Source organism: Phaethon lepturus, unplaced genomic scaffold (assembly GCF_000687285.1).
Source record: "Phaethon lepturus isolate BGI_N335 unplaced genomic scaffold, ASM68728v1 scaffold10059, whole genome shotgun sequence".
Classification (NCBI taxonomy): Eukaryota; Metazoa; Chordata; class Aves; order Phaethontiformes; family Phaethontidae; genus Phaethon; species Phaethon lepturus.
Genome location: NW_010561201.1, coordinates 1 through 25,825, shown reverse-complemented (window position 1 = coordinate 25,825; position 25,825 = coordinate 1). Strand labels below are relative to the sequence as shown.

At 41.9% G+C, this 25,825-nt stretch overlaps 2 protein-coding genes across 2 annotated transcripts; one reads left to right on the top strand and one right to left on the bottom strand.

Annotated features, from left to right (window-relative positions):
- The first annotated feature begins 375 nt into the window (after positions 1 to 375).
- Positions 376 to 12,291, top strand: VDAC3 (voltage-dependent anion channel 3). Its single transcript, XM_010293915.1, has 9 exons — positions 376 to 409; positions 1,691 to 1,762; positions 2,622 to 2,671; positions 6,434 to 6,586; positions 7,723 to 7,775; positions 9,117 to 9,344; positions 10,232 to 10,382; positions 11,490 to 11,547; positions 11,796 to 12,291. The coding sequence occupies exons 1-9, from the start codon at positions 376 to 378 to the stop codon at positions 11,885 to 11,887; spliced, it is 891 nt and encodes a 296-aa protein (XP_010292217.1). The 3' UTR covers positions 11,888 to 12,291.
- Positions 12,292 to 12,845: 554 nt separating this feature from the next.
- Positions 12,846 to 25,741, bottom strand: IKBKB (inhibitor of kappa light polypeptide gene enhancer in B-cells, kinase beta). Its single transcript, XM_010293916.1, has 20 exons — positions 25,656 to 25,741; positions 24,956 to 25,073; positions 24,239 to 24,308; positions 21,337 to 21,425; positions 20,765 to 20,854; positions 20,272 to 20,396; positions 19,828 to 19,935; positions 19,389 to 19,518; positions 18,724 to 18,918; positions 18,358 to 18,472; positions 17,909 to 18,032; positions 17,500 to 17,651; positions 17,324 to 17,385; positions 16,151 to 16,260; positions 15,840 to 15,889; positions 15,163 to 15,262; positions 14,818 to 14,965; positions 14,480 to 14,607; positions 13,684 to 13,774; positions 12,846 to 13,133 (listed from the first exon to the last, which is right to left on the bottom strand). Exons 1-20 carry the CDS (start codon positions 25,739 to 25,741, stop codon positions 13,065 to 13,067), a joined length of 2,160 nt encoding a protein of 719 aa, XP_010292218.1. The 3' UTR covers positions 12,846 to 13,064.
- Positions 25,742 to 25,825: the final 84 nt, after the last annotated feature.

The following is a 25,825-nucleotide window of genomic DNA, read 5'->3' as shown; positions in this document are numbered from 1 at the left end:
ACAAAAAAACCCAAACCAAAACAAACAACCAAACCGAAGCATCAACAACAACACAAATCCCCACCAAAAAGAACCCAAACCCAAATTTAAAGTATAAGTTGAAACTTCTGAATTGAGAGATTTGTGTGAAAAAAATGGTGTTTTAAAAGAAAGATATACTCTGCTCCATAGATGTGTTGCTAAAACTATTGTAATAATTAATAATTTAAACTACGCTGTCATAAAAGTGCACATTCCGTTTCTCTTTTGTCGACTTAATGATTCGCCGATTGTAATTTTTCCCTCCATGTTTGACAGGTAAAAAGACCTTTTTACATAGTAATTTTGACAAGTACCTGTTTTATGTACTGATCTTCAGATAAGGAACCTGCAGTCATGTCCAGCTATTTTAGATCCTCAAAACCCACAGGTATAGATTAATAGAATCGTAGAATATCTTCAGTTGGAAGGGACCCATAAGGATCATCGACTCTATTGATAGATACACAGTGCAGGTTAGTTATTAAGTCACTGAACATAAAGTGTTTGTCTACTATGGGATGTAAATTGCCCGAGTGCTTCATTTTAGGAAGTGCTATAGCTATCTGAAAACAGGACTTAATTGCTTAATATAGATACTGCTGCACTTGTGACAGATGCACTGAGTACACCAGTAAGCAACTAAAATGGTGAAAGAGAAGTGATGACTTTAGGGATTTTACATGTTTTGCTTGCATTATTACTTTTAGATTAGTCTTTTGGTATGGTATGACTAATAAATGGGGAATCGGGGATTTCTAGTGTCAAGTGTTGCACAGAAGAATATCAACAAACGCATCAGCTATAGGAAGGATTAAGAGGCAAACAGTTACCCTTAAAATCAAACAAAAGCATCATCTTTGATAGCTTGTCTTATCTGGAGCAGGTGTGCCTTTACACTTACGCAAACTTAATCTACAAGGGGAAGACTAATTTTCACTGGGGAAGAGTTTTCCTAATTCTTTTAATGTGGATTTTCTGATGCAAAATCCCTAAATTGTGGTAACTGACATTAAATATGTTATGTAAGCTGTAACATCACATGTCCCTCCTTCCAAGTTTTGTCCTCTGAAGTAGTTGCAACAGTTACCTGTGTCAGCAAAATGTAATTTTTGCTGCTGTGTATACACAGTGCAGAAATACTCACTGGCGGCTACTGGACAGCATAGAGAGATCTCTTTTTATGTTTTACAAATCTCTGAAAAAACTTCCTAAGAAGTCAGAAGTGCACGTGGAAGTCAGGTATCTTTTCCTTTGGGATTCTTCAGTGCTGACATGGCTTTGCCACTTGGGGTCCCTTTCAGGAAGGGTCCTGTCACAAAAGCAATGTTTCCTTGTTACCGGAACAGCAAGAAGGTTCCTGTGAGCTCTCTTTGCAATGTAAGAATGTGAGGCCTACATATGTAGTGGAATGTAATAGTGTTCCTGAGGTTTAGTGATTCCAAATAATGGATATGCTTTTATAACTTCTTTGAATTGAAGTTTGGTTTTTTTTCTGACAAAGCAACTGTGATGCAAGGATGACTTTCATGAACGTTCTTCAAAAGCCTTGCAGCTCGTATCGGTGAAGTACGCAGAGAGTACTAGTCACAGACATTTATAAATGCTTTGGATATGGTTTAGATTTTATGCTGTTAAACATAAGATTCTTACAGCTTCCAATATGTTTCAGATCCAATGGCCATCCCACCATCATACAGTGACTTGGGAAAGTCTGCCAGGGATGTATTCAACAAGGGATATGGTAAGTACTGTGACTGTGGTTTGATAACCTTTTGTGTTTTTTCTTGGGCATCTTGAAAATTACAATAAAAGCATTAGTACTACAGAGATCCCCTAAATACCTTGTGGTAGGAATTCAGGAGAGGCCCAGAGCATCTAGCCCCTCTGAATTTGAACTTTAGACACGTATCATAAAAATGCTGCAGTAGGCAGAGAGTTAAGAGGGGAAAGTTACGAGTTTGACCTTAAGATGCGCTCCAGAACAGTCTGTGAAGAATGCTGCATTTTTTACCTTCCAATTTTTGTATATAGAGGCATTAAATCAGTCAAACTCGCATAGATTCAACTAAATTTCAACCCAAGTTCCCTGCTTTAGTGTCAGTTGTTTCAGGCTTTTCTACTCCATTCAAGGGCCAGGTATCATAGATTCTATGATTCTGTGGTTTCCCTAGATTCATGGCAAATTAGAAAGAAAAGGAAGAAAGCAATGTATATTGCACTGGTTGAAGTAAGTTGAAACATGTTTTTCTCATAGAAGGGGAAAAGAAAAATTCCGGCCCTGCAATCAGAAATATAAAAGTAAATTGAGTAAATCAGAAGAAATGGTAACTGTATTGATTGGTCCCAGACTGCAGGTAGCTGCAGAAGGTGGAGATACTTGATGATGGGTGACTGTTACGACTATAAATTTTGAGGCCACCCACTCTGAATTGTCAAAATTCCTTCAATCGTTCCTCAGTCAGATCAACAACTGTTGAAATATGAAAATAGGCTGTTTCAGGTCAGTGTAACCTACTTGCTGTACTTTGGGTGTGTTGGAAATAAGCCTTGCTCTTGTATATTGCAGTGAAAGGGATGCTGTGTACTCTTCTATTTTTCAGGATTTGGAATGGTCAAGTTAGAGTTGAAGACCAAGTCTTCCAGTGGCGTGGTAAGTATTGGGGGCTTTCAACATCAGCATTGCAATGGAAGGGCAAATTCCTGAACTGGTTGGTGGTAATAACTTGCTAGCAGGTGTTGCTTCTCTCTTTTGGTTCTCATTTTAAAACCTGTAGCTGACTGAGGTATTTCTGTAGTGATGCGTGGAACTGACATAGAGGTACTTCTTCTCCTGCAAGTGTACAAGAATTTTCACACATTTTGCTGTGGACATGTGGCTTTCCTTCCCATTCCCATTGCCAAACATAAGAGTTTCTTCACCCTGAACAGCTGTCATTTCTGCTTATGAATACAGTTGGGTTTCTCTGCTGTTGTTTTTTCACAGGATTTTTGGTCCAGACTAACTTTTTAATCCAAAAGGCCAAGGTGCAAATAATAAGAGCCACAGTTTAACTTAACTTCATTTTCACTCATCTCCACCATGCTTACAATGCAAGACTTCATTAAAACTAAACAGTCCTCCTGCAGCACGCTTTATGTAGAATTTGAGAGCATTTTATAGGCATTAATTAAGCTCTTGCACTTCAAGTAACTAGCAAATACTATGATTCTCACTTTAATTATGGAGAAGGGGAGCTTCCTCATGATTTCACAGGAGGGCTGGCAAAACCAGGAATGGGTTTCATAATTTTGGTCTTTAACCACAGGCATATATTAGTTACTAGATAAGCTGCTGCTTGCACTGAGTCTCAGCTCTGTGTATGCTACCACTTGATGCTGTTCTGGTTAATAAGCTGTGCTGCTTTTCGGCCTACTTCGTAACCATATTTGCCTTATCTCCCTCTTTCTCTTGCATTCTTTTAACACAAATGGTGTATGTAATTCCTTTTGGATTACCTTATTCTGTCTCAATTGAGCTTTTGAATGATTACTTGCATTGTGCACCAGGAACGTGTAGGCACGAGGAACTATGTGGTCTCTATACTACAACTGCTACCAGTTACTGACATCTCATGATATGCCTAGTTTTCCTGTCTGGAAGTTTTGATTCGCAAATAATATGCTAATGGTTAATTATGCTGTCTTCTGAATGTGATGGAACATGACGAACCATATTAAGTTCTAAAATGGGCTTTTCCTTTTCCATGCAACTTTTGTGTTGGATGTTTATCCAGCTGGTAAGAATAGTGACTGTTTTGGCATCTTGTCTCTTTATTGCTTTGCCTAACAAGGTTTTCCTGTGGTGCATATTGTTGTTCATAAACTTCCATTGTTTTTAGTCATGTTATCATCCACGTCATGAGGTTTGACTGTGCCCATAGCTCTTAATCTGCTGTATGATGCATGTATGTAAAGCCATTTGCAATCTTTGTCCAAAAATCCACAATAGGGACACTGTAAAAACAGCAGGAGGGAAAACAAGATAGATAGGGTATTGATACGGTTGTCTGTTGATTCAGGTTTTGTGCTTGCTAGTGTTTCTAATGAGCAGCCTGCTGCAACAAAATAGGGTTTTGGGGACAGAGACGAGGTTAGGAACAAAGCATGAGATCTAATTCATACTTGGGTACTAATAGTACCTTTGACCATTATGATACAGAAATGTTTTTCCTGTGGACTTAGAAAACGACAATGGTAGTGTCTGTTGGTTATAATTGTTTCATAGATTGCAAATGGTTTGGCCTAGTAAGTGCATGGTGTTCCTGAAGATGCCAGCCACCGTAAACTAGAAGGTCAGTGAGAAACTGAGCACATCTCTAGTTTAGACAGTTAAAAGATTGATGGCAGCAGATGCTGACTGTGTGCCTTCTGCTTCCAGAAGCAGATCCAGTTCTGACACCTGGCAAAATCCTTTGGCTTTTGATCATATGACAGTGCAGGGTTGGTTTTTTTTTTTCCCCCCTTTGGCTATGAGAAAAGCATTTTACAATCTTTCCTCTGCTTGGTCTGAGAAACAAATCAAGCCTTCTTAATCAGTTGCCTGCCCTAAGGTGAGAAGAAAGTTACTTCTGAGTTCTGATGCAAGTTTGAGCTGTCTTTACTGAATTTGTGGAAGTGAAATTAGAGCAGCGTGTAGCAATTATGTCCTAAAGGATAGTCTTAACGCATCCTGATTTGCATCACGTGTTTTTGTTAGTTGGGTAGATGTGTTATAAAACTGCTGTGCTGTTGTAGTAGCGCATTAGCTTGACTAAGTGTCTCCACCCCCTGCCCACAGTGTGTAAGGAATGTTAGCTGGCTGTGCTTCCTTGGCACTTAAAAACCATTTAAAGACAGCCTTTGTACACTCTGCAAAGTCCAGAATTGTGAAAGTAATGTACGTAGCATCCAGGACTGCTGTCCTGGAATGAGTTGGATCTGGGAAGTTAGGATTCCAAAGCTTGGATGTGTTGGCAATGGATACTGCCATCTCTTCAGCACTGTACTTTCAATACTTAAACTTCAGAAGAGGCAGAACTTGGAAATGTAACAGCAGATTAATTATCTTTCTTCAAGGAAAATATTTGAGAGACGAAGACAACTGAAATGAGATCAGTTCTTAGATGTTTCTTAAAACCTAGCTTGTACACCTTGAGCTTACTACTGCGAAAATATGCCTACTCCTTGCTTTATACTGTTGTGCATGAAACACCAAGTAGGCTACCTCTGAGTTATTCTGGGAGGAGAGATGTTTATTGAGACTTCAAGTCCCCTAAATAACAGGAAGCTCTGATGTGCGGGGACTGGCCAAACAGCATAGACAGCATGTTACAAAATACATACTAAACAAAATTCAGAGTTGTTAATTTAATTACACTAGTCATTGAAGGACCAGCCTGATTGAGAGATGTCAGGGTGCCACTGGGGTCAGTTTATTTTCTGATACTGTGAAAGAGAAAAGGTCTACAATTTTAAGGTGCCTTGCAAAGGGGTGACGAAGCTTCTAAAGTGTAGCTGCTGGCTGAGGTAATGACAGAGAAATTGGTGGGTTGAGGGAGAAGGTATTAAAGTCATCAATGTGGTATATGAAGAGTCTAAGTGACAACAGTATAAAAGGGTAGAGGGAACAACAATGTTAGGGTGCAGTAGGCGGTGTGAAAAGCATCAGTGTCCATTCTCCGCAACACAGTTTCACTGCTGAAAGGTGGAAAAAGAAAAATAAGAATTAAAAGGAAGAAACACACAAGATGTTTGGAGAAATGAGAGAAAAATCAATCCCTTTTTTTGCTATTCATCTAGCAGTGTAAGTTGGATGTAGAATTGCTTTTCTTAAGGGAGAGTTGATTTCCAGAAGGACTACAATGGGTGCTACTTCATGCACAATTGGGACAGTACTGGTAAGATGACAAAGGGAGTTAGAGGAGATTGTGAGGAAATCCAAGGATATAGAAGCAGCTTTGTATCCCAAGCGAGCATCTTCTGTCTGGGTATGGATCCATGTGCAGATACAGAGCAAGTTGTGGAATGTTGAAATAACAGTTGCTGCTTTGCAGCAGAAAAAAGACAGCGGAAATTTTTTTTTTTTTTTTATGTCCGGAGGAAGTAAAGACGTCAGGTCTTTGTGTAATAGTGCTTTTTCCAACCTAAGCAAGTTCCAGGGCTCCATGAGCACGCCCCAATGAAAGAAATGTCCAGAACAGAGATGCCAAAAGGAGTAGCATATTGTGATGCAAAAATAATTACTTTTGGTGGGGATAGGGAAGAGGAGCAAGATTTTGAGCGTTCTGTCAAAAGGCCTAAGGGTAGCAAGTGTGAGTGCTGGCACTTGACAAGTGGGAAAACTGAATGTAATTAAATATCAGAGTGCTGAAACTTAGTATTATGCTCTTGGCAGGAATTCTCTGCAACTGGTTCTTCCAACACAGACACAGGCAAGGCTTCAGGCAGCCTAGAGACTAAATATAAGATCAAAGACTATGGACTTATATTCACCCAGAAGTGGAACACAGACAACACATTGGGAACAGAAGTTTCCATGGAGGATCAGGTAAGAGGAAGTAGATACTCCACAAATTTTTCTGCAACTGGTATAAGAAAGTGTTGAGTAGAGCAGAAGATGTTGAAGAGTGAAAGCTGCACAAAACAATCCGGAGTACTAACAATAAAGAAGTTACATATATATGCAGAACGCACAGACCGAAAGAGGCCATTGTGAATTTTGGGGGTGGGGTGCACAGGCATTCCCACAGCGTTCTTACGGAGTTACTGCCATTACAAGCATGCAAAATCAGCTAGCTGGTTGAATGAGTATCACTATTAATCACTCCAAATAGTTTTTGCTTAAAGATGCACTCTATCTATGCAGAACGGTGACTGCTGCAGTCATGCAGGGTAAACAAAAGAGGGGGTCTTGTACATGTAAATGCTCTAATAGATAAGGGCTTAAATTTGGTTGCCTTGAGACTGAATGTATTTTGTAAAGTTCAAGAGAAAGGTTAGTTTGCAGCTTGGCACAGCTTACACAAAGGGTTGCTAGCATACAGCACTCTCAAAACACACACAGTTCTTTTTCAGAGTAATAGCTTTATGCTTTTCACTTAATGCCTGGAGCGTAAGGTAATGGTGCCAAAGGTAGAAAAAGTTCTTGTGGTGCCCTCTGCCATGTATGGCAATCAATTTTTGTAGTTACCTTTTGCACTTTTACCTGTGCCTTAAAGTGGAAAATGCTGTCCAGCTCGAAACAAGAGTGAGAAAGCTGAGGCAGGTACACGGTGTGGCCAGTGAAGTAGTACTGTGTGTTAAAAGAATACCTGTAGATTCTGAGGGAGGTTCTTGAGCTACCCTATGGATTGTTGGACTATAACAAATAAGCAAACATGAACTGAATGGTTTTCCTTCTTTAACGTAGTTTCTCAATTTTCTTGCCAACACTAGATTTGAAATCTTCCTGTAATAACATACCTACAAAGCGTGCACCGTTACAGGGCCTTACTGTGAGGAGAAAAAGTCCAAATTTTAATCCCTTATCATACAGCATCTTCAGATTTTGTTGTAAAACATGTGGGAAACATTATGGTAGTGTTTTGTCTTCTCTTTAGACAGGAAGTAGAGCTGTAGTAGTGGAATATAACAAATCACTTTTCAGCAGAATTCTGAGCAGACATCTCTTGTTTTTCTTTGCAGTTGGCTGAAGGATTGAAGATGTCTCTTGACACTACATTTGTACCAAACACAGGGTAAATATTTTCTGTTTCTTTTATCTAAGGAGTGCTAGAATTTCCCATGACTTTTAATTAGAAATGCTCAAAATTTACTGTAGAATATTCTGCAGGCACTGTAGAATATTTTGAAGGCAGTGGTTGATACCTGTCTCAGAAGGACAAGATCTGCTAAAAATGATTCTTCAGCTTTCTGGCCATTGGCAAATTTGTTGTTTTGCACTAGGCATTACATTTTTGCAACTCTGCCCTTTAAACAGCTAGGTCTTACACAGATGACTTAACTTGTATCATCTTGTCATGGTGTTGACAGTCCTACTGCTGTCAACTCAGTGCCTTAAGAACACAAAGCAAAAAAAATTTTTGTTTTTTTTTTTTTCCTGATGCTTTTGGGCAGACATCTATGCTCAGCTGAATGAGGAGGTAGAACTGCACAGGTATTATGATAAGCAGTGGAACAGCATTTTGTCTTTCTGAATTATCATGTATTTTTGGTAGGCAGTAGAGCAAAGGAGGGATGTTTATGTCTGGATGATGCACAAAGCTTGAGACTGCTTTGTAAATAATTGCTGGTATTTTTTTTATTGTTGGGGAGAGCCTATCAGAAAAATCAGAGTTTGAAACACTGCTTAAATGTAAGAAATTAGAAGCTAAGTCAAAAATGAGACCCCGGGCCTGGGTATGAGTGACAGGCAGCATGGTGTTCTGCTGTGTCTTCAGTGGGAGAGAAAGGAGGTTGGGGAGAGGATTAAGGCGGCAATAAAATTTTGTCTCAGTTATGTTAAGTTGGAATTGATCGCAAACTGAGCACAAAGACACATTGGAGAGAGAGGAAGAGGCTTCTCCAGAGGGACAGAAAAAGGCTGACTGAGTGGATGATGTCTGGAGGATGAGGAAAATTGTTTTCAATAGAGGAGACTGGTATCTAGCAGTGAGGAAGGAAGGAAAGCAAGCACTGCACATGAAGAACCGATGGAGAGAACCGAGCAGACAAAAAGTCACTGAAGGACAGAAAGGCCAGCTATCAGTGCAGGATGTCATGGATGCTCCTGAAAGAAACTCATCATGCCATAATGCATTGCACTCACTTGTGGAGAACAAAATTCAAGAAACCTGATCGTCTTTAGAGCATTAGGCAGAAACGCTTTTGTCTTTTTTGCTTCTTGAGGATTTTAAGGTAAATCCACATAATACCAGTATTACCCTTATCCCATGCCTTCTTCAGCTGCTGTTAAGTTTTGAGTAGGCATTGCAGTCATTTAATTAACTGTCCTTAAGGGACATACATACATGAATAAAAGTACATATAGTACATACTCATATACTACCAGGGGTAAAATGCCATGTTTCTCTCTGCAGGAAGAAGAGCGGAAAGTTGAAGACCTCTTACAAAAGAGAATACGTAAATCTAGGCTGCAACATAGACATTGATCTCTCTGGACCAACCATCTATGGCTGGGCAGTGTTGGGCTATGAAGGCTGGCTTGCTGGCTACCAGATGGCTTTTGATACAGCCAAGTCCAAGCTTTCGCAAAATAACTTTGCCTTGGGCTATAAGGCGGGAGACTTTCAGCTGCACACTAATGTGTAAGTATTATCCGAGTCTAGGAATATATTCTCAGAAGAGCCAAACTAGATGAATAATGAGCATTAATGGAACTGGGTAAAAGGTGAGTGGATGGAAGGGGATGCAGATTTGTTTCAAAATAATTTATATTCTGTGTTTTCATCTTCAGTACAACTAAAGCAGGGGCAACCTTCCAACTCTTGGCTGTGTTTTTGTGTATATAAGATAGTGGCGTAAAGGCACTTCATAATTTTAATTTGGAATTAAAACCTGTAAACTTCAACTTCTATTTTGGCGCTAGGTAAAAGAGCCTTCAGTTAAGCTGCTCCACCTTTCCCTGCTCCCCACTAGACCGAAAACTTGTGGCTCAGAAATGCTCGAGGTGGAGGAGAGGTGTATGTTGCATTGTGCTTGAGAGTTTCCAGCTGCCATAGCAGTGTAGCTCAAGTCTTGGCATTCAAATGCTCTGAGAGTCTTTGAAGATGGTGTATTTAATCAACTGCAATGCAATAATGTTTTTTTCCATATCATCATTCCCGTAACTGACTCAAGTCTCCTGGATTTGTCCCTTTATGCATTATTGCAGCCTTGCTTTCTTAACACAAGACAAGAAAGCAAGTTATCTGGTGGGGTGGGGTTTTTTTGTCAGAACCTCAGACCATAGGTCTCAGCTGTTGGGGAGTCTTGTTCCATTCTGCAAGTAAAACTTATGTCTTGGGTAAAAAATGTGAGCAGGAGTCTGCCAGCTCCAGCTAGGAAGTAGATGAGCATGGGTCCAGGGAAGTATTGGAGCTCTTGGTTCATTTGAAGAGATAACGATCAAATGATTGTGGGGAAGGGTTAATCTAAAGAGTTACTATTTACTAAACAAGACAAAGCTTGACAGACTTGTATCTGTTACAAACAGGAATGATGGCACCGAGTTTGGTGGGTCTATTTATCAGAAGGTTAATAATAAGGTTGAGACATCAGTCAATCTCGCATGGACTGCTGGCAGTAACAACACACGTTTTGGTATTGCTGCTAAGTACCAACTGGATGAGAAGACTTCCATTGTGGTAAGAATTTTGTTACAGGAAGGAGTATTTCAAGCTCCCTTAAATACTGAGAATGTGTGGTATGAAGTAGCTGCTTTAAGTAGTCACTGCGAAAGTATGGTAGATGGCAAACTGTGGCTTCTGTTGTGGTTCAAATTTAAATTGGGACATCACAGGTTATAATTGTGAAATGATTTAAAAAAAAAAAAAAAAAGAACTAAAGCACTGTTTTGTCCATGGTGAAATAGTCACTAGTCTGGTGTGCTTGAAGCCTATGCAAAATGTTTTCAAAAGGTAATGAGAGGATGCAGTGTCCTTTTATTTCTCCAATTCTTACCTAATCTAATGCTTAATGTAAAACTGCATTATAGTAAAATGATGGCAGTTCAGCTGAGCTTACAGCCTTCTCCTAACAATCAGTTAACAGTTGAAAGTCAGCTGAGGTTCTGAGTTAAGTGTTGTTACTGTCACTGGCAAATTCTTACAGAAATGTTAGGGCCAAAAAAAAAAGTTTAAATAGTGAGAGAGGGAGGGAGGCTCAGGAGACAAAACATGTCCACAGGGAAGTGGAAGTGAATAAAAGTAACTGTGCATATGTTCTAATACTAAGAACAGAAGTAGCAAGCATTTTATGCTTCAAAACATGAATTAGATCCAGGACAATTCAGTCAAAATTAAAGATGCGAAATACTATTGCAAATAGCTCAAAACTTAGTAATGCAAAAATGTGTTTGCATGTTCATGTATTTATTGCTCATTAAATAAAAAAAAAAAAAATCACTACCAGGCACTTTGAACAAGGCAGACTTCATTGGCTACTAAGGGACTGTAGTAACTAGCTCCTTTAAAGAGACAATGCTGGGGCCAGTGAAGGACAGGGAGACATTTTATGTAGGCATCATGGGTCACAATTTGAGGGAAAGATTGGAACTAATACTTAAGCCTGTTCCAGCTTAAGCTGGAAACTCGAGGAGCAAAGGAAAAGATTAGGAATAGGTCTGTGCTAGAGGTTAGTCTTCAAGTAGCTGAAAGACTTAATGCATAAGCTGCCTTCGCAGGGCACTGGGACAATTCTGTCTGACTATTTATACATGGTGTATAAATACTGCGATTTCTTTTTTGCCGTAGGCTAAAGTGAATAATGCCAGCCTGATTGGAATTGGTTACACTCATGCCCTCCGACCTGGTACGTATGTCCCACTGGTAGCAGCAAACAGTATTAGTACTACACTATGGGTTATCTTACTGTCATCTCTAGCACAGAACAGATAAACAAATTAGCTAGAAATCTTACATAGGCTCACAGAAGTAAAGGGTGTGTATGTACAGAAGTTCCTATAGCAACTAAGACACATTAGTGAGGCTCAGGTACTCGAGGGAGGGCATTGTACAGGGATATCGATGTATGAAGGGTCTCATTACTTGCTTTCCTAGGTGTAAAGCTGACCCTCTCAGGTTTGATTGATGGCAAGAATTTCAGCGCTGGAGGTCACAAAGTTGGTCTCGGATTTGAGCTAGAAGCATAATGCAGCTTTAAGGAAAACAACAGGCGGTGCTCTGGAAGAGGAAGGAAAAGTGTACCCAGTGCGTTTCGGCCTTAATATTACTCTGAAATGTCAAGAAGCGTGAACTTTCTACTCTTCCAAAGAATCATTTTAACCCAACACTGAAGTCCAGAGAGTGCCAGCCCATCAAAGGAAGATACTTGAAGGCATGCATGGAAGTTGTGATGTTTGTGCCACATTTCACTTCAGTTTCCCATCTTTTAAATCTGCTCCTAAAAACAGAAGAAAATTCCACCTCTCCCTGTTAATTGTATTGCATCCTGCATGTCCTATACTTGATAACCTTTTATAAAAGGTGGTTCCCTGTGCTGTAGTGGAAATTTGGGTTTACATCAGAATGAAATAAACTGGTCACAGTTAGAACATAATGTTGGTGTGTCATCTTGCAGCAAGGTTCAGAAAAGCTAAGAAAAGCTATACTCTGTGCAGATGTGCTTTTTTTTGGTGCAGCTTTAAACACAGTTAATAGATAAGCTGCAACTGCCTTGTGAAACTTCAGTGTACATGTACACATTTCCTCCTCTGTGGTCTCTAGGATAAATCCTTTTACCTCTCCTGCTTTAGAGACCTGCACAGTGAACGCGGCTTTTTCATTAAAATGTTATTGAGAGTATCAAAAAGAACAAACCAAAAGTTTACATGTCTTAAATAATTTCGTTCCCATATAGGAAACAAGTATTAGGTAAGTACAACCCGTTACACTTGAGAAAAAAGTGCAAATCAGCAAAGTTAAGAAATTAAGTTCACAGTTCAAGTATATTGGGAAGGTGACATCTACCAATGACTGTGCAAGCTGATGACATCTGTTGTCCATTGTTCATTAGAAAGCCCAAAAGGGAGCAAAACAACCACATGTGATGCCTAAGGGAAGATACATCAGCACAGGGAATAAGAAAATCATGCCTTAAGACAGCAGATAAAGAACTTTTTCCAAGCAGTTACAATAGGCATTTCCTACTTGTAGCTATCTTTGTGAAAAAAAGTGTCCGAGACGTGGATACGAAAAGCTAGGCCATGTGTATCACATAAGCAGTAGGTGACAGTACAAAGAGGCACTTGCACTTCCCTTCTCAGAGGCAGCAGCTTCTCACAGTTGGCTTCCTGAAGTAGCGTGTCCTCAGAGGCCACCGAAGTGATTTTACATCTGGGTTTGTTCTGGACTGTTTGTTTCTTCTACCTGAAGCTGCAGCCAGCTCCAATCTAGAGCCTAAAGAGTAAACAGAACTACAGAGTTCAACACTAGCTTACAGTTGATATTTCTCCAGAATGAAGAGGAAGCAATTTAAAAGATTTAAAAAATTTTACTGTGAACAAGTTAGTCAATATAGTTTTGTGATGAACCATGCAACTGCCATAAAAGAAACCCTTAAGCTACTTCTTTTCTCAAATATTTTACTTTCTATTCAATATTCTGCTTCATTAAATAAGCATCCCTGCCCACTATCCCAATTTTCAGAGTGCAATTTTGCAGTATTTTCGTACAACAGCCAAGTGCCTTCCCCCATCCTTTAAGCTGTGCTGAACAGTAAGTCTCTGGTGCATGTCTCCTGTTCTCAGCAAGCAGGGAATATGTCAGCAGTTCAAGTCAGGGAATGGGTGCTTTCTATCTCCCACAACTCCTACTCTCTCCTTTTTCAAAAGAGCAATATGTAGATTTCTATTAGCCATATTACGTATTGGTGGCAAAGTTACACAAGCAGATGTTTGAAGCCATGAGCTTCTCCAGTCCATTTATAGAATAATGTCAAATATGTTACCATGAAGCTCTGCTCCTGATCCTTCATTGTGTCATGCATCACATTTTCTAGTTGGCTACAGAGCTTCTGTGATTCCAGCAGTAGCTCCTCACTGAAAGGGACAATTATTACACAATTATTTTCCATGGCAGTTTTGTTTAAAGAGATGCTGCCTCTACCTTTTAAGAAATATTTCTGGCAGGTATGCTGCAAAGCACTAAAGAATGTTAACTTTTACCAGTTAGCTCATAAGCTAGTAATTCATATTGCAAGTGGGAAAGTCAATGGCATCCCCAGATTTACTGGGACAGGAAGGAAGTTCCAAGTTGGAGTTGGTTCTTACTACGTAGAGTCACTGTTGCTAGAAGAGAGGTTTCAGAACAGCCTATAAACTAAAGGATTAAGCAACATAACAAATAAACAAACTAAGGTCTGCCATTCCAACTGGTGACCCAGTTCATTTAAGCAAGCCAGAACTACATGTGCTTGATTCTAGCAGTCTATCACCTTATTTGAGAATGCTCCAACAATTCCTGTTGGCAGCGTACTTCAAGTGAGCCCACCCATTCCGGATAAAATAAACTCCTCATTATTGAGGCAGGGAGAAGTGAAGCTATACATTATTCCCCGTTATTTATAAGGGAGATTCACAAGCCCCAGAAAAGTCCAGCTACTAGGTAGAAAAGACTGCTGACACTGAAAGCTGAACAAAAAGTGTAAAATGCAAGAAAGCCTCTGTGTCATTATTTCACAGAGCAGGAGCCCCAGCTTTGTAGTGCTGGCATTAGCAGCTACAGAACTCCATACTTTGCCTCACCTTTTCCTGACAGATTCTGATAAATTGTAGGTTCCAGAAGGAACCTGCAGCAGCAGCTGACCAGGGCTACCAAGACGCGATGTGTTCATGCTCTCTGGACTGCCAGTAACGGGACCGCGTACTTTACTCTGAAGAAAACACAGAAGATTCAGAATGCAATTACTTCCACTAATTTCCAGCAGACAGGAGTATAAGACAGTATTAAAGCCAAGTTCTAGGCTAATTCAAAATAACAGAGAAAAGAGCCATAGGACATACTAAGTTTACTATTAATTATTTCAGTAACCTCTGCTACAAATCACATTTTCAGATTAAACTGGAGTTTTTATTTTACTTACACAAGCAATTTTCAGCAAGTTCCACAGTTCTTTCTGTCGTTTCTCCTGAAGTCTAACAACTGTTTCCTCATCTTCATTCATCAGATTCATCACTTTCTCCACTCTGGGGAATAATTCCAGTGCCTTCTGCTTGCAAACTACAGTTTTACTATCAAAAATAATAGTCAGATCACACATGGGCAACTGCCACAGGGGAACAATTCTGAAGTTTCTTATTTCCTGTAACACTCTTGAGATCTCATTAGCTGTATGCACTGGTTTTTAAACCTCAGGAACAAAACCTCTTGCTGAAAGAGAATATGCTTTCTCTCAACCCTCAATAAAAGCTGACTCTACAAAGCTCACCTGAGCTGAGCATAAATCACTCGGACTTTTTTTTCAAAGGTCTGGATTGCCTGTAGGAGCAGTCGTACTATTTCTTGGCTGTCGCCGCTTGTCCTCTGATCTGGAATGAGAGTCAAGAGTATTACACAGAAAGGTAGGCTTATAGGACAGAGTCTTAGTAGCTTGTTTCCACTGCTGCTTCAATCCTGAAACACCCAAAGTTCAGGGCATGCAAGTTTCAGTGGGATGAACTGCACTGGATTTTAGCCACCTTCTTCAAAATGGTGAAAACTGGAACGCACAGTTGGTACGGCAGGTCTAAGGCCTTGGGGCTATATATCTGCTCAAGCGACAGCTGTGTCTCTCATCCTTCCTACACCAAAGCAGCAGCATATGCTTGCAGCAATAGCTTGCTCTCAGAAGAGATCCAGAGGATTTTCAAGAATAGCTCAGAAGGCACCAAGAAAGCAAGTCTGGCCTAGTTTAAAATTGACTGCCTGACTCGCCTCTCCAAACAAAAAAAAAAAAAAAAAAAACCACACACAAAAAAAGAAAAAAGGCAAGTCTAGTAGAGTCCATGTGCAGCTAGCGTATGGGCAGGCCTAAAATGCAGAGGAAGTTTTCTCATGCTCATTATTGCATCTCCAAAGTTACTATCCACACAAAGCAAGCTGACCTTGAGCTAAAATGTCTTTTACCTCTTGGCTTCTCTCTCAATCTCCGGTACAGCTCTCTGGCTTGTTCTTCTCTAGAAGAAAAAGGCACAGAACACAAAAGACTTCCCTAGAACCTAAATTATGAACAAGTAGTTCAAGAACTCAAATCTTTTATATACCGGTCTGCCATTTCAGACCATTGACAGGTAAGGAGTCAGAATCTGTCTTTTAGCATCGAAGTCCTCCCAGTCCCCCATAATTTGGGCTGAAGAGAGAGCACTTTCATTGTCCCGCAGTGAATAAGCTTAGTTAGCAATACTCCTGCATCTGAAGTTCAAGACAGTTCAACTCACAAATCCTCCAGTGTTCCTCCTTGTTTACGACCTAGTGGGCTTCTCTGCAGGTCCACAATGTCTGTTTGCAGGGCCATCATCCTCTTCACTAGCTGATCCACATCATCCTCCTGAAAGCAGGACAGAACATAAGCAATGGGTCAGTCTCATACTAAGAGACACTACCACTCACACTGGCTCTTCCTTTCTCATTCACATTTCGAAACACTCACGTTGGCAAAATGGACAAAGACAAACGAGATTATGAGTAATTTCAATTCAAGGAAATTAGCTTGGTGGTCTGGGATAAAAAAACTTCGTAATTTTTTTTGATAAAAAATTTGGTCTGCAACAACAAGCCATCAAAGGGTTGGACTTCGTAGTACATGTACTGCTAGTTCCCAAGCCATCATGCTTCCTTTTTCTTAGCTATTCCAGATCTCTTCTCTCATCCTATCCCATCACCACTTTTCCCCTTTTCCCTCAGCACACAACCACATCCACGCCTGGCACCCCAAATTCTGCCTTTCACTTGAACTCATTCACATGCAGAAGCTAACGCTTGTTAGACAGTCATTCTGCCCACTGCCTCCTCCCAATAGAGGAGGACCAAGTGCCAGAAAAGAGTAAGATACCAACTAGTCACCTTTCACTCCTCATCTGGGAGCAACGGTCCTTGGCCTTACTTACAGGGGTTACATCGTTTTGTGTTAAAAGGCACCCTACTGGGAGCAGGTGTGGAATGTGCACCAAGGATGGGAAATTGTTGAATTTTGAAAATTCAAGACCAATGCCTAAAATTCTTGCATTCAATCATCTAATCGTTCATTTTCCCATTCAGTTTAAGCTATGTTCCATTATCCTCTTTTCAGCTATCCTAGCTCCAGGATTGAGTTAGCAGGACATCCAAGTGCACCCACTGCAAAATCTCCTCTCACATTCCCCAGGATCTCCCTTTTTCCCCTAAGCCTTACAAACACAGTGGGCTTCATGAAGCACTGGCAATGGACAAAAATGGTTCCACCCAAACCGAGGCAATGTGACATCTGGAATCGGCCCAGACACACAAGGTTTCAATTTAAGGAAGGACAATGAAGAAGGAAAAAAAAAAAAAAAAAAAAAAAAAAAAAAGGAAAGAAAAGAAAAACAAGCCTCTTTTTTCTTTAGGGTAAGCCCTTAGATTTAGAAACATACCCGCCCACAAAGTTCCACAGCTTGCTCCATCTCTTTCCAGGCAAACAGCAGCTTCTCAGAAGCTATAGGAATGAAAGAAGAGTGAGTGCTTTTCTCAGGTTTATACAGGAAAAGGTAGATACTTTGTGGGGATAAGAGGCATAAAAAGACCTCTGTTTGCCAGATGCTATACTCACTAATTCCAAATTCAATCTGCTCTTTATACTTCTCCAGATCGATTTGGATGCTTGTTTTAAAGAAGTCCAGCTTTGCTTTCAGCTGCTGGGAAAGGGAGGCCATAGAATTCTTCATCTTCGAGAGGGTACTATTGTAACGCAACAAATTCATCCTGCATGGACAAGAAGGTCTTATTACCCTCCCAAACTAAAAACACAGACTTCCACTTATATCAAAAGTAGATACTTCAGAGTGCAGCAGTGAGCACAAAAGCAGTTGTGTCACAGGATGGAACTGTCAGATTTTCATTAATCGTTAATGGGTCCACTCATGGGCTTCCCCATTCCAACAGGGTCCCACTCCTGTCCTTTCCCTTTCACCAGGGAGCAAAGGCAGTTGTTAAGTATTCCAAAGAAACTGCCACCGTACATGGCTGCTCGCTGCCCCTGCTGAAGCCGGTTACAGTCCTCTTTCAGCATCCGGATTGTGTGCCAGATCTGACCCCACACTTTCCGCAACTGGAAAAAATGGAGATTCTTCTTTGGATCCTGAACTGGAAACAGAGCAGGGGGGAAACATACGTATGAGCATGAAGCCTAGTAGTAGTGTTATCACACCACAAAACAGACCAAAACATCACTCCTTTGAGGGGCATGTTACCTCTTGCAAAGCCTATGGCTGGCTAACCCTTATGCAGCTTCCCCCGTATATCAAAATTGAACACGGCCTTTCCTCAGATGAATACTAATGCCAGTCCATTTTACTGCTTCTTCAGTCCCAATATGCAAAAGCTCTCTCTACTCTGCACACGATACAGAACACAGGCAGCCCTCTCAACGCAGACAACCTCTCACATTCATGCTAGAGAAACTCCTTACGGATGCAGTCAACACTTTCTGGATGAGGACGCAAGGCAACCTGAGCCTCATAGGCAACTTTCTGGTTATCGAAGAGGAACAGGAGGTCTGTGTCTGAAGCTGCAGTATCATTCGCCTGCAGAAGACAGAAGACCCAACTAGGTTCTCTCAGGAAAAGCAAGCCTCAGTAACACCATAAACAGAACATTTCTCCTCAGCCAAAGACTGAACACCAAAGGCAATAGGGTACCTATCTGCAAGGGCTGTGAGGTCTGTGTGGTTACTATGACAAAAACCTGCCAAAACAGCAGGGAGTGCTATGCTCCCAGAGTGAGAGCAGTGCCTGCCAATTCACTGAACAGCAAGGAAGGGAGTATCCAGACTCACCTTACTATCAGCTATATGTTTAGTGGACAACTTCTGAGAAAACAATGCAAGTCCAGCTTCCTGCAGTAGCTCCTGGTCCTGTTCTGGGATTCCCGTATCTGACTGGATCCTGGCCTTCACAGTCTGCAGAGTATCCTCCTCTGTCACAGGGTAGGTGTGTACAGTTCCCGTAACCATGTTCAAAACATGAAGCAACTACAAGAAGAGCAGTGTGACATGAAAAGGGCTGAAGATACATCGGTCATGTTTGAGCAGAGATCCCAGGACTCCTAGAACGGATGCACTGGCCACCAATAAACTGTTCAAAGCACTTGCAGGGCTCAAGAAGTCACTTTGCAGCTACTTCATAACAGTATGCCAAAGTACTTGTCCTCCATCAACTCGAAGAGAGGCCACACGGCAATGAACAGCTTCACCGCAGAATCCACTACCAGAATATGGAAGCAAGCACACACAGAAGCTATTTCCTACTCCCAGCAAGCTCAGGCAGTATTTATCCTCAAATAAGCAAGAGGAAAGCACCTGTCGCTAACTGTCAGGAGACAGCTAAATAAGATTCTGTGCTCTTTCTCCTCCTAGGTCTATGACTCAAGCTTCTTCTCTCATGGGCTACATGCAACTGCTCGCAGGAAAACCTTTCAGGGTAATACAGATCCACTGCTCACCTTCAAGTTCAAAATGTCATCCAAAGCTTTGAAACACCCATTGGGTCCATATGTAGGATCTGTACCTCTCTGCCGTGGGTGCCACATTAACATGAGTTGCAGCCATTTTTCCAGCCTCCCAGCCAAAACACTGAAGGACCAAAAGAAGAAGGCATAAAAGTGCATCTGCAGTCACCATACAGCCTAGTCTCTGCAGGAGGACTGACAACCAACTTCGCCAGCCCCCCCAACCCCCCGATCGCAAATGCAGTGTTTAGAAGGCAGAAACAGAGACTCAAAACTACACAAGTCTGACAAGGGACACAAGCATTGTTTCTGTCATGCACTCAATTTATTCACAGATTAACATATAATATAAATATAACGTAAACATAAACCTGGTCCTTTTGCAGAGGAAACAGTTTATCCCAGCATGGCATAACAGATTTCTAGTCCTCACCTGTTCAGATTGTTCGGGCAGGGTAAACTGCTAGAAAATTTGACTTCTCCAGCTAAGTCTTCTGAAACGACAATATCCAGCTCACTCTTCTGTCGCACTTTTGTATGCCTAATGAGTTCAAGCAAGTACAATGGTGAAATAATCACCTGCCTTTCCCAGCCTGCATGTTATCAGGCTCTTAAAGCTACTCTTGACAGATGTAATACAGATGCTGCTTTGGTTTCTGCTACCTGCCCTGCAGGAGTCAGTCCTAATCCCAAAAAGCAAGTATCAGGAATGCTGAACTTGCTCAGGTATGTCAAACTCCTGTGAAGGGAGTCAGTCTCCGTAAGGCCAAGGAACATCGGGATATTACCATAAGAATCAAGGGACCACACTTCTGCTTCCTGTAAACAGGACAGTCACATTGCACGCACTCTTATCACCTAGCCCCAGCTCACTCACCATTGCACTGGCTGCCAGTTGGGTAGGAATGGTCGGAAGCCTGTAATGCACTCAAAGGCCAGTGTGCCAAAGCTCCAGTAATCCACCGTCACCGTATACTTCTGCTGTTCCAGCAGCTCTGGAGCCTGAGACAGTTTACACGTACGTGAGACAAAGCCATCCACCTTTTCGCGCTCTCCATCACTTAAGAGCTTATTAACGTTTGTACACCAGATTACGTATGATGCTGAACGCTCTGTCTCTCATGAGCTTTGAGACACTCTCAGAGTGAACAGCAGAGGTTCTTATTCTCCTTCTTATTTACAACAGACGTAGCTAGCAGACACTGTGAAAACACAGTGTCAGCAAAAAAAAAAAGTCACCTTTGCTAGCTGCAGCACCCCAAATGCACCCCATACCAGGATAAGTAGTTCATCCCAGCCCAAAGCCTGATAAGAGTTAACTATCTCACTGCAAAGTGGTAGCTGCTCTTCTAGCTGAATTCCTTCCTTACCAAGTACTGCAGAGTCCCAACAAAGGATGTGCACAGGCTACCCTGATCCAACTCCTTAGCGTAACCAAGGTCAATGATTTTGTGTATTAACTGAAACACAAAACAGAGAATAAGAACGCTAGAGAGAAATCCTGTTAAAAGCACACCATACAGCAGAGACAGAAAAGGTTCAGCTCTTCACAGGTATGCAGGAAAGGTGCCAATAAAGAGATGGAGGTGGAAATGGGAGGCTCCTGCAGATTCCTAAAACCACTAAGTATGTAAAGTTGTCATTGGCTTGATACACACGCAGCTGGAGATGTTACTGCTCATTTAGATCTCTGGTTGATCAGTACGGTCTGCTTCTTTCCTTAGTAGTTGAAAGTCAAAAAGTGTCAGGTGTTACCAGAATTCTAATACAACCTTTCAGAATATGCAGAATACTTACTGTTCATCTGACACACAGATCTGAGTTAGCTGTTATCCTGGGTTGAGTGCTCTTGCAGAGGGATCACTGTAACTGTATGAAACATATGCATGTTCCTCTTACACTTACTTGTCTGTGCAGGCAGAGGCACCTGGTTCCTGCTTACCCTTTGCTCTCCTTGCTGCAGCACAATGTTCTCTGGTTTCAAGTCCCTGTGGATGATCCTGTTCTCATGCAGGTACCTAAGAGCAGAAGCTGAGACACAGAGAAAGCCACTTGTAAGAGTGTAACTAACAATATGAGCTCAGCAAGGATTCATTTCTACCTAGTACGAGTATGGCTTTGGGGTCAAGTCTTGTACAAACATACAATGAAACACCAAGTGCAAGAGGAAGAGTCAGCGTCAAAAACACTTCTGAACACAAACGCCCTGGGTCTTCCTTCCCATCCTTCTTGTAAATTGGAATAACATTGCCTAGCTTCCAGTCAGCAGGGCCATTCCCAGACTCCCAAGACCTTTGGTAGATGATCAAGAGGGGTCCTGCCATAACAATCTGCTAGCTCCTTTAGTACTCTGAGATGAATCCCATCAGGCCCCATGGACTTGTGAACATTCAGCTGACACAGCTGGTCCCTTACAATTTCTGTGTCCACAAAAGGAAAGTCACCGTTCTCACACTCGTGGTCCTCCAACTCAAGGGACTGGGCAGTCCAAGGTCTATCAGTATTATTAAAGACTAAGAAAAAAAAAAAGCAGTGAATGCCTCCACTTTTGCTCCAACTCTATCAGTCAGGTGACCATCTTCAACAAGTATCAGTCCAATGTTTTCTTTAGACCTCCTCTCGCTATTAACAGAGTTTAAAAAGCCTTTCTTGTTGTCTGACACAAGAGCAGAGAGTTTCAATTGCAACTGACCTTTGGCCTTTCCTGTCTTCTCCCTGCACACATGAACCACAGCTGTGTAATCTACCTGTGAAGCATGACATTGCTTCCAGAGATCATACAATTTATTTTTCTCTTGAGCTCCACGAGGAGCTCCCTGTTCAGCCAAACTGGTCTTCTGCCTTGCTGGAATTGCCTGCTCCTGTGCTTCTAAAAGGTAATTCTTAAAAACTGACCAGCACTCCTGGACTCCTAACTTCTCAGAAGCAGATTCCCAGGGTACTCTGCTAAGTAACTCCACGAATAGCTTGAATTTTGCTCTCTTGAAGTCCAGGGTAGCAATTCTGCTGTTCTTTTTTCTCATTACACTGAAAATTTTAAACTCAACCATTGCATGATCACTGTGACCAAGACAGCCACCTACCATCACATCTCCCACAAGTCCTTCTCTGTTCACAAATAGCAAGTCTAGGAGGGCATCATTCCTAGTTGGCTGAGTACTTGTGACAAGAAGTTCTCTCACACAAACTTCAAGAATTTCCAAGACCTGCTCGTCACAGAGGTAGGATATTCCCAGATGACGTCGGGGAAGTTGAAATCTCCCATAAGGACAAGGGCTACCAATCCAGAAATTTCTTCTAATTGCCTATAGAATAACTCATCAGTGCTAACATCCTGGCTGAGTGACTGAGTGGCTAAACTCAGCTTTTCTTTACCTATCTGTTTCTTCAACAGTCTTAACCTAGAATCCAAAAGCTGCTCTGCCAAACGCTTTGTTCTCTCCTGTCCAGAAAATATTCTTCTCCCCATCATCACCTGCAAAATTCTTCACAGGAAATTTCTGTGCAAGATACTTTCTCTGCTCAGAATAACTGAGACCCCACAAGTGGCAGACTGATGAATTCCATCTATACTAGAAAGACAAAAACCTCATCTGAAGAATACACGAAGGCAGAACAAATGCCCTCTATTTTCTCACACTTGCTCAAGGTAATACCTTAAGTATCTCACCTCCTGTGGATAAAAAGAAAAATCATGGTGATAGGAAAAACAAAACTTGTCAGCATTTCCAGCTTGTGCTTTTTAGCCATGACTCAGAGCCAAAAGAGACTCACTCTTCTGCTCTCTGAGACTTCGTGTCCCTTCTGACAGCATTGCATTCCCAGAGAGAAGCTCTCTTGTTCAGTGCAGAATGATCCAGCTAGACTTTCGAGAGTTATCAACAATATAACTGTTCTTCTCCTGAAGGACAGTAACCCTAGAAAGACCAACTAGGCATGCACTGAAGGGATCAGGAGAACAAGTTATATCAACAGCCAAAAATATTTCTTATCAGCTACAGTTCAGATCACACAATTGAAAATTTGCATCTGTCCCTCAAATGAAAATTGCATCTTCTCACACAAGCAAGTGAACATAAACTTCACTCTAAACATGATCCGCCATTGTCTCTGGTCAGCACTCGGTATCATTTCCTGGTCATTACGAAGTACAGGGGTGAGGCAGCAGAATACAAATGCTTTGGGAACACACAAGGACATGAGATAATGCCTAATAGCCACACCTGCAGTAAAAGTAATGACAAATGCACATCTATTCTCTTTCCACAAGCTCACTTTCTAAGCATACATCTCACCCAAATGCACTTCTTAAATAGCTCCTCTCTAAAGCCTTAGCACCTATCCAGTTTTGCCTCAGCTGCAACTCAGTGAAGATCACAACATAGCTTGACCAAAAAACTCCATCCCAAAAGTCTCTAGACAGCCCTTGGCCATCTTTGCACCAGAACCGTCCAAAATAGTAGCGGCCCAAATTCTAATGGAAACCCACTGATCACACACACTCTGAAGCCCTGATGATCAGCTGTTAAGCTGAGGGTGGAGACTGATGAGCAACACAAACCAGAGTCATGTCACAAGTGCTCAGCTACCCAGAACCTTCCAAAAAATCCTGAGCGGCATTTTTGCTGGGCAAGAAAATCCACCTCTACATTTTCAAGAATAAAAATCAAAGGTTGGCTCTCCTCAACCAGGGAAGGTTGGCAGAGCAAGACAGGAAACAAGTATACTCTTCAAGGGTCAGTCTAAGATGGAGTCATTAAGGTCACTGTTGCATAGCCTTAGAGTGGATTTGGCACTGAAAGGGCTCCATAGTCCAGAAAACTGAAGGTATTGCTACCACTTACCAATATCAGATAACAAGATGAGAATAGCTTCTTCCCGCAAGCCACAGCAATTCTCAAGCTGATTCAGGTACTGCAAGAAAACAACACAGAATATAGTCTTTCCCTCCTGTATCCTGACTGAGGCTTACAGTCCCACAAACTCTCACGGATGCAAGAAGTTCCAGTAACAGCAATGAAATTCTCCAGAAGCACAAAACTGTATGCTGCTACCGGAGGTCACAATCCCAATTACGGCTTCATGCCTTGGTCTAATGGCATGTGAGGAGAAAAGAGTGGGTGAAAGAAGTCAGCGTCATCTACATTCTCTTCCTTCTATTTGCTCAAATCTCAGCTTTAAGCTCTAGGTTTTATCTATGGGCTGACTGTAGCACAAGTTAGAAAAACAGTAAGATTAGAATTAATGTGTTATTTTTCCCTGTGACAGGTAGGAGTTAATTACTTACAGGAAGGGTAGAGCCCACAGATGTACCCTGCCCTATGAAGGTCTTAGCCACACTCACATCCTGTTGCACATCCCTCACATACGCCCTCATCCTCTATGTGCAAACTCCCCACAGTGTCACTTGCAGACAAACAAATATGAAAAGTTTCAGAAAGCACTTAAGTCTTCAAAAGCTGAATGTAATATCAAGGACCAACCCACCAAAATCTGTTTGTGCCATAGTAAGAGTTAGGAAGCATCAGGACGTGAAAACAGAGGTTTTACAGGGACCTCACCTTGCGGAGGTCTCCACCTTGGCAGTACTCCATTGCCAGCAATGGCAAATCATTTGGTGCAAGCTTCTGCATCCCTTCAGGGACATCACGGGCAGCCACCACATTGGGATGGTTCAGCCTGAGGAGTGGAAATGAGGCAAGTACACATGAGGAGCGGAACCACGGTAACACCTGAAAGACAATTGATCTGCAACAGCTATGCAGTTTCACATGCCCGTGGTCATCACGCAAAGAACTACAAGGACATTAATCCTTTTGGAAACTGAGCCAGTGAATTCTAAAGGTCTGCAATTCATCCATCCTTCATGGACCTAGACTCATCCCAACTCCTTGTATTTCATGTGCAATCAGCGCATTCCTTCAATGTGCACGCACAACAGATCTGCCTAGGAGCTACAGGAACACGCCTTGCAAAGGAGCGTGACATAGTCTGTTGCCACCCTCCAGAAAAGACTCAAACCGTGATCAGACCATTGCATCCTACAAAATCAATCCAATGCCCCAAAGGACAACCCGGCACAGACAACAAGCTAGGCAAAAGAGCAGCTACCTAACAGAATTGTTGTAACGCTGAAGATGGTGGCAAAGGCGCCGAAGAAGGAAGTCTACGACCCAAGACTCCGACGAAACACAACGCGAAGTTTTTTTTAGAATCATTGAGGTTGGAAAGGACCTCTAAGATCATCAAGTCTAATCGTACTTGTGTACTTCTACGCACTTGCCCCCGTAGCGGGTCGGGCACCCTCCCGGAAGAGGAGGCAAACGGTCGACAGCCTCTCCCACCATTTATCTTAGCGCAGTCGCTCGATCCGCGCTCAAAGGCCGTCCCCGCTCGCGCGCCCCGGGGGGGCGCTGACGCAAGCCCCCCTG